The 9,750-nt window shown below is 61.6% G+C and overlaps 1 protein-coding gene across 1 annotated transcript; it reads right to left on the reverse strand.

Moving 5' to 3' along the window:
• Nucleotides 1-822: 822 nt before the first annotated feature.
• PCSK4 (proprotein convertase subtilisin/kexin type 4) lies at nucleotides 823-9,118 on the reverse strand. The gene is made up of 15 exons (XM_090027906.1): nucleotides 9,066-9,118; nucleotides 7,844-7,991; nucleotides 7,668-7,763; nucleotides 7,281-7,409; nucleotides 5,894-5,970; nucleotides 5,257-5,345; nucleotides 4,472-4,644; nucleotides 4,123-4,335; nucleotides 3,912-4,012; nucleotides 3,657-3,760; nucleotides 3,262-3,379; nucleotides 2,575-2,754; nucleotides 2,168-2,292; nucleotides 1,785-1,904; nucleotides 823-1,415 (listed from the first exon to the last, which is right to left on the reverse strand). The coding sequence occupies exons 1-15, from the start codon at nucleotides 9,116-9,118 to the stop codon at nucleotides 943-945; spliced, it is 2,199 nt and encodes a 732-aa protein (XP_089884032.1). The 3' UTR covers nucleotides 823-942.
• Between the last annotated feature and the right edge of the window lie 632 nt (nucleotides 9,119-9,750).

Genomic DNA, 9,750 nt, shown 5'->3' on the forward strand with positions numbered 1-9,750 from the left:
GCACAGCTGGCGTGGGTGCCTGGCCAAGGCTGGTCTGAGCACCAGGGTGTGGGGCAGTGCCTTGGATCTGCGCAGGTCTCACTTCCCCCCGGAGCCAGGTGGGGAGAAGATTGTGTCTGGTGTCCGGTGTCCTGCTAATCCCCCTCGCTTGGGCAGCCGGGCCCTGGGCCGGGGGGCTTTAACCATGAAAACCAACGGGGCTGGAGAGGGGGAAAGGAAGCCCATGAGCACGGGGATTCACGGGGGAAAGGGCAGGTGTTTTTTTTTTCCCCTGCCACCCTGAGGTGACACCTGGGCCAGACACACTCGCAAATCAAAGGCAAGTGGTGCATCGCTGCCTATAACCCCTTCCCTTCCCGCCCGGGTTCGGGGAGTGCTGGGCCGCAGGCCCCTGGCCTCCTGCACGCTGTTAGCTGGCACCACCTCCAGCCATGGGGGTGAGACCCTCCAAGCAGGATAAAAGCCATTTCCACCCTCGCACGGCTCAGGTACGGGGTGCCTGTGTCTTGCCCCCAGCAGGCGCTGGTGGGGCCAGGCAGGGAGGAACTCAAGGCTTTTGGCCCTCGGTCCCCACTTGCATTTTGCAAGGGCCCCAGGTGTGTGCAATGCAGCAGGGATGGGGTGGGGGGAACAGCTGTCTCAGCCCTTTAGGTCTTTGCTGCTGGTGCTGCCACGGGTGGACAAGGGAGACAGGGGAAGCAAGGCTGTGCTGGCAGGGAAGAGGAGAGCAAAGCCCCCCACCAGTCCTACCCATGTTGGCCTTACAGGGCACAGATGTGCCCGGGGTCTGGCTGATGCTGAGGACAGACAGCTCCGAGTGGGAACAAATTTATTTTGCAGGGAGGGGTAGTATCAAAAGAAGACAGGGCACAGCCGGGGGGCAGGGGGGCCAGCTCTGCCTTATGCTGGTGGCCAAGACTCCTGCTGCTCCGTGGGCTCCTTTCAGTCCCGAGTCCTGTTCTCTCCGCTAGCGCAGTCCTGCCTGGGCAGCTCCATGTCAGCAGCCGTGTCTGGAGGGCAAGGCGCTACCTGCTGCATCCTGGACCGGGCAAGGGCCGCCACGCGGTAGGCAACGTAGAGGAGAGTGAGAAGGACGGGACCCCCGCAAAGCAGCACCAGCAGCACCAGGATGGCACGCTGTCCCCCACTCCACGTGCCTCCGTCCCCACCGGGCAGTGGGGAGGGGTAAGTCGGCAAGGAACAGGTGTGGGCGCGCTCATCATAGGTGCAGAAGGGGGGGCAAGCCGTGCAATTTCTGGCGCCGTCCCCCTGGCAGGTGTAGCAGGATGGGTGGCAGCTGGTGCAGACCCCGACGGGGCGGGCAGTGCCCAGGGATCTTCGGATGCGGGTGTAGTAGCGGGGAGGGCAGTAGGAGAGGCACAGGCGCTGGAAGGCGTAGAAGGGGCTGCTGCACTCTGTGGGGAAACGGCAGGGTTGGGAGGGGAAGGAGGGTGCATCCCCTCTCACTGCCATGCCTGGCACTTCTGGTGAGAGGAGCTCGGGATGGGGGGTCCAAGGAAGCCCCCCCGCAGCGTGCAATGCAAGTTGTGCACGTCTGGGAGCTGCTCAAGCCGGCTGGAGATGGGTCTCAATGGGCTCTTGCAGAGAGGCCTCGCTCCCAGGTTGGGGTGGGGGTGATCCCAGCATTGCGAGCGGCGCAGCACCCAGAGCCACTCGGTGACTGCACCGGGCCCCCGGGAGCAGTGTTGCCTTGGACCTCCTCGCTGGCCTGCCACGCAGGGGGTAAGCCCCTAAAGGCAAGCTGCCTTGGCGGGAGGACTCACCCGTGCAGGCTCCCTGGGCATCGTACCGCGTGCACTTGCTCACGACGGCGGCCTCCACCTGCCTGGCTCTCATGTCCTCCTCTGTCCCATAGAGCTGCAGCACGAAGCTGGTGAGGAAGCCTGTGGGGGAAAGGGGCCGAGCCCCTGCGGTCAGGGAGCCCGGGGCCCTCGGCACTGGGGGGTCCCAGCAAGACACCACCAGAAGCACGTTGTGGCAGGAGCAAGGAGTGGGCGTCATCGCCACGGGGGCCAGCCCTTTCGGGGCTTTCAAGAGCCCAGTGCATCCCTGCTGGCTGGCTCATTTGGCCACGTGGCCTTGGCTGTCTCATCCTCCCCAACCTCCAGCCACAGTTCGGTGCCAGCCCCGGCCTGATGGTGCTCACCAGTGTTGTAGGCATCGCCCTTGTTCTCCAGCAAGAGCGTCCAGGTGCCCTGCGGGTCCTCGTCCCAGAAGTGGGTGGACATGAAGGCCCAGTCTGTGTAGCCCTGGCTGCTGGTGTCGTAGGGCCTGGGGCATTTGGGCACAGCAGATGCCAGGCTGGGCCTCAGAAACCGGCATCAGGCATGTGCTCTGGAGAAGATGCCTCCCCACCACCCCAACCCCTGCTGGAGGGGTCTCAGCTCAGCCGGTGCCTCAGGACCCACCTGCAGCTGTGCTGGGCTCAGCACGGATCCTGCGCCCCTCGCGGCACTACGCGCATTCAAGCAGCCCTCCCTCGGCTTGTGGATTTGGTGCCACTCGGCGTCTCTTCCGCCCCGAGTTGAAGCCCACCCCCAGCTCTCTCCTCACCTGACGGCTACCAGGGTGGACTTGGTGGCCATGGGGCTGGTCAGAGAGATCGCCAGGTCCCCTCGCCGGCTGTAGCTCAGGGAAAGCCGGACCTGGACGTGCTCCAGGGAGCGAATGTGCTTGGCCTTCCCGGTGCAGCTGGAGACGTTCTTGCTGACGGAGAGTTTCGAGCCGATCTTTCTGCCGGGAGACAGGACAGGGAGGTCCAGACCCAACCCGTCCCGTCCCTGCTCCCCATGCAGGGGGCCGGGCGCGCCCTAGGGCGAGTTACTGGGGACCAGGGAGGCTGCAACTCGGGCTTCTCGTGTGCTTTGGTTTGGGACCAAAGCAAGCACAGGGTGAAGGCAGGAGTGTAGGGGGAATGGGAACCGACAGGGCAGCCCCCCAAGGTAAGTCGCTGGGACGGTGGTTTTGGAGAGGAGGCAGGTTTCTGAACGAGGTGGGGACTGGCTCGAGGGGCGCTGGGTCGCTAAAGGGAACGGCACCAGGAAATCAGCCCCAGCCTCATCTCCCGAAGGGCTGTAGCTTGGTGGTGCCACGCTCGGGACCCCGCTACCCGCCCCAGCCCTAAGCAGGCTTTCCCCAGCCACTCCCCATCCTGCTCCGTGCACGGACAGACTTTCTTCCAGGCCTTCCCCCCAGCAGCGTGTGGCTCGAGGCCAGAGTCCAGCCGGCCGCAGCTCTTACAGGGGCGAGTAGACGACCTTGACCGAGCACCTCCTCTGAGGCCGAGTCACGGGCCACTTCTTGGCCAGGTCCACCAGCGCGCCGGCATCCAGCAGCCCGTAGCCATAGTGGTGGCTCACTGGGAAGAGAGAGATGGTCGCTCAGGGGGAGAGCCCAGGAAAATCTTTGGCATCGGACTGCTTAACTCACACGGGCCTATTGCTCCCCGATCTGTGGAGGAGGAGGTGTCCAACAAATCCCCCCAGTGCCACCTGCCTGTCACAGCAAGCCCGAGAGGCTAAGCAGGCGTCCAGCTGGCTGGAGCAGGAGTGGAGAGGACCCCGGGTCCTGGGCGGCTGACGACCCAACCCCGTGCCCATGGCTTGCAGCTCCAAAAGGCCGCGTCCGACCCTCACCTTTGCGCCCAACACCGTTCACGGCCCAGTCGTCGGCTTGCAGGTGGGCTGGGCGGGAGGCTCTCACCGCCAGGTGCTGCATGTCCCGCCAGGTCAGAGCAGGGCTAGGGAAAAGGGGGGGAGGGGGCGGTCTACGCCTGGTCTCCAGCGCGCGGTCCTCAGCTGCCTCAGCAGACAAACCAGCAAAGGGACCCCGCTGCATGGCAGAGTTTCAATTAACAGGGGCATGCAAGCACTTTGCATCTGGCCACTCACTTGGCTTCCAGCGCGAGCGCGATCATCCCGGCCGCGAGCGGCGCGGAGGCCGAGGTGCCCGTGTGCCTGTCGGTGCAGCGGTGGCGCAGGTCCGTGGTCACCTGCGGAGGCGGAGGCGGGTCAGGGCGGTGGGCGGGCGCGGGGGTGCAGAGACGCCCCGGGCGCCAGGCTGCGGCAGAGGGGCGAGGAGGAGGAGGGGCAAGGGGCTCACGATCTGCCGGTCCTGCCGGGCACCGCTGCTGTACGTGGCGGTGAGGGTGGAGGCGCAGGCCTCGCTGTACCAGGGCACCCTGCCGTTCTCGGTGGCGCTGCCCACAGACAGCGTGTAGATGCTGTTGGTGTAGCCGTCGCAGTTGCAGTTGTCGTAGTGCAGGCCGCCGTTGCCCGAGGCCCAGACGAACACAGAGCCCAGGCCACCCCGGCCCTGGTGGGAGGGGGGCAGGTGGGTCGCTCGTGGTGTGGGGGGGTCACTCCCTCCACGGAGCTGCCCCCGCCCCTTGCTGCAACGGGGCAGCCTTCCCCGCGGGCTCCTGCAGCCCCAGCCCCGAGGCCGTGCTTACGTTCACTATCCCCTTATAGAAGGCTTCCATGGCCAGCACCCCTGGCCCGTCCACGGTCTTGCCGTCATCCTCCGGGCCCCAGCTGGCACTGTAGATGTGGATGTGTTGGGGCCGCAGGCTCAGGGACTGGGCCTCCACGATGTCCGTGATGGGGCCGTCCAGCATCCTCACGCCTGGAAGGACACCGGGCTCATCGGTGCCGCCCCGCTACGGGTTCGCAACAAAAGCTTTGCACTCCCCCATGAGGATTTGGGGCAGGAGCCCTGAAAACAGCCCCATCACGGCAGCCTGCTTGTGGCAGAGCCTCCAGAAGTGCCTCCTCGCTGGTAGCAGAGCTCAAGCCCCCGTACCAATCTCCCAGGCGCTAAACCAGGCAGGTCGCTGCCTCCGAACCGTGTTTGCCCTTAAGAAGCACGGAGCCACGTGGCCGCAAGGGCCGGGCCCACGGGTCCTCAGCCTGCCAGGATGGCACCGTGCAGCGTGGCTCCTGATGAAACGCAGCTCCCGCGGCCCCAGAAGGGATGCTGCTACTCCAGTGCCCTCTCGCGGCCTCGGCCTCCACCCACAGGCAGTCGCTCGAGCAGGGCCGGCTTGCAGGGATGCTGCATTTGCTAGGCGGGAACAGACTTCCCACGGAGTCGAGCACCTGCCGCTCCTCCCCTCGGCGGCCGGCAGGGAGATGCAAGGGCCCCGAAGCCCAAGCCCACGCAGGCCAGTCGGGCCAACTCTTGGGCTGCCTCCTGGACCCTCCCCGCATCCCAAGAAGCCCGGCTCTGGCTGCTCACCTCCGATCCGCGCGTTGTGGGCGACGCCTGCGCCGCAGATCCCGTTGTTGGCCAGGGCCGCCACCTCTCCGGCGCAGCGCGTCCCGTGCCTGTCGGGGAGAGCCAGGAGACTGCCACCGCGCTCGGGATGCCTCTCGCTTCAGCACAACTCAAGGAGGCAACAGCTGTTCTCCGGCGTCTCGGGGTCACTCGTCCTCGCGTCAGCTTAGACAACGGACCCCACTGCTTCCCTCACCCCACGGCCCTCTGCGGAGGCTGTGGGACCCGGGGCCCTCGGCCCCCAAGTCTGTCGAGAGAGGTCTCGCTGGGCCGCCTGCTCCGGCACAACTGGGCTTGTGGGCCGAGGCCTTTCAAGGCACACAGCGCCCGCCCAGCCTGTTTTGTGGCCCAGTCTTGCTTAAAGCAGGATCAGGACCCTCCTGAACGATACCAGAGAGGACCCCCTGGGAAGGGAGTACGCATGCAGTCACAACCCCAACGTGACTCCATCATTGCAAAGGGAGCAAATTCTTTCCACCTCTCCCGCCCCCAGTGCAGCCTCCTAGCCAGCCTCAGGAGACAGACCCAAGAGCTTAGCTTGACCCACAGAGATGTGCGAGGAGGCCAGGTGTCGCAGCGGCACGGCCGGAGCACTCACCGGTTCTCATCCCAGCTGTTGTAACGCGGCTGCGGGTCGGGGTCATTAGCGTTGAAGTCATAACTTGCGAAGGGATCCTGCAGCAAAAGGCAGCGCCGGGGTGAGAAGCCCGTCGGCACTACCCTGTGCGCCGCGCTCTCTCTACACCGTGCTTCGCTACCTCGCTAGGCTCAAGGGCCCCCGGGAAAACATCAGCTCCACGTTTTCATTCGCGTTTCGGAAAACCACCAACCCCGCCGTTGGAAAGGAGCTGGGAAGCCCCCAGCAAGTCGGAACAGTTTGGATGTCCTGGATCACTACCGAAATCTCGGAGCTTATCTGGGGGACTTTGCGATCCTCATTTGGGAATCACTGCTCTACACACCCTTGCCCAAAATAGAGCCATTAAAGAGACAAAAATCTTTCTCCAGGCGGCGCTCCAGACTTCGGCAGCTCTTTACAGAGATCGTTTCTGCAGCCTCTGCCTGCACATGGAAAACCATACCCCTGGCTTTGAAGGCAGGAAAGCAGAGCCTTGAGCCATAAATTTTCGGCTTCTTCCCCTAAGTGGAGTCCTCTGGGTCTTGCCGTCCTAGCAATACGCAGATGAGCACTTGGCTCTTACAATCCAACCGGGGCGCCGAGGCCTTGTCTGCAATGCCTTGCACAGGGCTGAACAGCACATCGGTTTGACAAACAGGGTTTAATTGAAGCCTTGCAACTTTGCAGATTACTGTATTGGGTCACTGCAGCTTAGCTTGAATGCTAAAGCCGCTGTGTGTCCTGAAGACCAAAAATTGCATAGGCTTTTGTGTAAAAAATATATATATAAAAAAAAAAATCCCCACACTGGTTAAACGGGTGCTGCTCTGTTTAGCCCAGGTGTGACAGACACTCCCAGTTCTCAACCAGCACTCTTCAGCATTGCCTCCCGAGGTGCTTGACAAAAGAGGTCAGGGTCATAGCCCCCATTTCACTGATGGGGAAACTGAGGCACTAATAAGACCTGCCTAGCAGAGCTGTGGCAGTCAGGGACTGAAGCCAGGTCACTGGAGGCCCAGCCCAGTGCTTTAACCACTGCCCCACACCCCTCGTGCCTGGGGAGACATGTGCACGTGGAGGGATCTGGTGTTTACTGGTTTTGCAGCTTCCTTTAATCGACTCTCGCTGTGTCGCCTTTGAAAAGGGCCAGGACACGATCACCCCCTTCCCTGCTGGGAGGGTTCGGTGGGAAGAGACTCGGTCTCCTGACTGGAAGGGCCAGTAAGGGCTCCCCGCCACGACAAGGACATGGGGCCCTGACCAGTTCCAGCTCCCAGTCTCTGCCCTGGTAAAGGAAGAGCTGGCCGCCGCTGGATCCCAAACCACCCAGCCGTGAAAGGCACCGGCGGCACCAGGCTGCTCTTACGTAGTTAGCAGAGAGGTCAGGGTGGTCCTTTTCGATGCCGTCATCCAGGATGGAGACCACCACCCCCGCACCCGTGTAGCCTTTGCTCCAGGCCGCGAGGATGTTCAGGTCTGGACTCACATCATTATTCTGCAACGAGAGCCAGGCGGATCTATGAGGCCAGCCTTCTCGGCTCCTCGAAGCAGCTGCTTCTGGCTGGCATTGCGATTTGAGAGCTGGGGAGAACAGGGAGCCCCACATCCAGCCAGAAGCAGAGTGGAGGATGGAAACCAGGAGCCCTGGCGCCCCGTAGCCCACTCTCACCACTAGCACGTGCTTCCTCCGACCACGGCGGCAGAGCCGGAAGGGGCTGGGGCAGGGGAGGGAGCAGGGAGGGCAAAGCCTTACCATGTACCACTGCTGATGAAACCAGGGATCTGTTGGCACCACCGTGACCGTCCTTCTTGCTCGCCTCTTCAGCGTCTGCTGCTCAAACCAGCGCACCTAAGACAGAAGCAGTCAGCCCTTATCGCCAAATCTGCACGTTCCTCCACGGCAGATGCCATCCCTCACCACGTATTTACCACATGCTTTATGTGCTCGGTGGAAGAGCTGGTGTATACCCGGAGGCTGCGTTTCCAGGATCCACGTAAAAGAACTGTAAGAGCCCGCACGCCTCGGCCCGCAGAAAAGGACTGCCCATCACTTCCTCTCCCAATTAGGTCTGCTGGCCTTTTGAAGGACAAGGCATCAAAGAAGCCAGGGCATCCGCAGCAAATGCATCCAAGCGTTGCCTTTAGGAGACCGATTCTTGGGAAACGGGCAGTTTGCTCTGTCCTCGTGCATCAGGTCTGACCCCCAGGCACGCTGAAAGGAGAGCGCTTCCCCACCCCCGTGCGAGGGACGGGGTCATACTGCACCATCCCTTCTGGCTCCCCTTGGCTGATGGTTACATGCGTTGGCTTGCCAGCCTAGCAATGCCGTCCAAACTGTGCCTGCATGGTAGCACGCACAGGCATAACTGGGCAGCTCTGACCCGGGTGGGAGGAAAGGGGCCAGGCTGAACCTCCACCACAAGCTGTGTGCTGCAGGCAGGACCTCCCGGCTGACGTTTTAGGGCCTGTAGGCTAGGCAAAAGGCCATGAGCAAATAGCCTAGCACAAGGGTGGCCAACCGGAGGCACGCGCACAAGTGGCACGGGCAGCCTGTGTGTGTGGTATGCAGTGGACCGGGGAGCGGACAAGCGGCACAGTGGCAGGCAGGGCAGGGAGCAGAAAGCAGAGCAGGCAGGGAAAGCGGATCCGCAGAAGCTGGGGATGGGGCAGGGCTACCAAAAGCTTGGCCCCCACCAGCCTAGCAAGAAGTGAGATTTTATTCACCTTGGGCTCCCTTTTCAGACGCACGTGCCAGCCCCAGTGTCTGTTCAGGGATTTCTGCACCAGGCCTCGGTGCTTTAAATGGTAATAGGGCTCCCCTTCGATGACCTGCAGGAATAAGGCTTAATAAATCTCTGAACAAAGGTGACAATCCCAAGCTGCCTCCAATAATAAGCTTGTCAGGGCCTACATAGCAATAGTCCTGTGCACCAACTGGCACGCTCTGAGGCCGCAAGCTCCCGGCCAGCCAGATCTCCGTTAACACGAACAAGAGAGCAAAGGCAGGAGTGCACAATTCCCTTTTCATTCCACATTTGTGTCTGGCGATTGAAAAATCCCAGGAAAGGTGGGAGGTCTGTTGGTGGCACGGCTTGCCTTGGTACAACGGTGAGAATAGGAGAGGTGAGTGACTCTGGTGGCAGCTGCAGACCTGATTACATAGCCGGAGAGGGCGAACTGGATCCCGATTGAGTTGTGGCACATGCTAGGGAAGCACCTGCGGGCCATTCAGAACGAGAAGGCGATGTAGCTCTCTTTACAATACATCTCAGCCCTCTCCTTTGCCGCTAATCCTCTAGCGACAGCATTAGTGCAGATTTGGTGCCAGACGCTCGGATTATTTCATTACGGCCTCGTTATATGGATCCTCTTTTTAAAGATACATGAACTGTAAAAAGCATCTCCTGTCAATGCCGGTAGACACTGGGGATGCTGGAGACCACTTAAAGCCATTAACTTGTGTTGCAGCAGGACGGTGATGCTGAACTGCCAAATAAAAACCGTCTCCTGGTAAAGGCTTCTTAGACAAAGATTCGTTAGAGAAAAGGAGGGGAGTAATGGAAGCAAAATGGCAGAGTAAGATGATGGGTTTGTGGGGGAGAAAGAACCCGTTGTCGAGAGCCAAATGCATCGGGCTGCATCAGGACCTCCTAATTAGCCCGGCGTGGGGCATTGCTCTCGTGGCCCAGAGGTTCATCTGTAATGGCCATCACATGCTGCTGGAAGCGCATTAGAGATGCAGCTGCTGCCCTGACTTGGGACTTGCAGGCCTCAAATGCTAGAGGCTGCAAGTGGGAGAGGAACAAAGGGGTAAATTGGATGCTTATCTTGCTGGG

Source organism: Crocodylus siamensis, chromosome 14, assembly GCF_052110815.1.
Source record: "Crocodylus siamensis isolate JL-2025a chromosome 14, ASM5211081v1, whole genome shotgun sequence".
NCBI lineage: Eukaryota > Metazoa > Chordata > Crocodylia > Crocodylidae > Crocodylus > Crocodylus siamensis.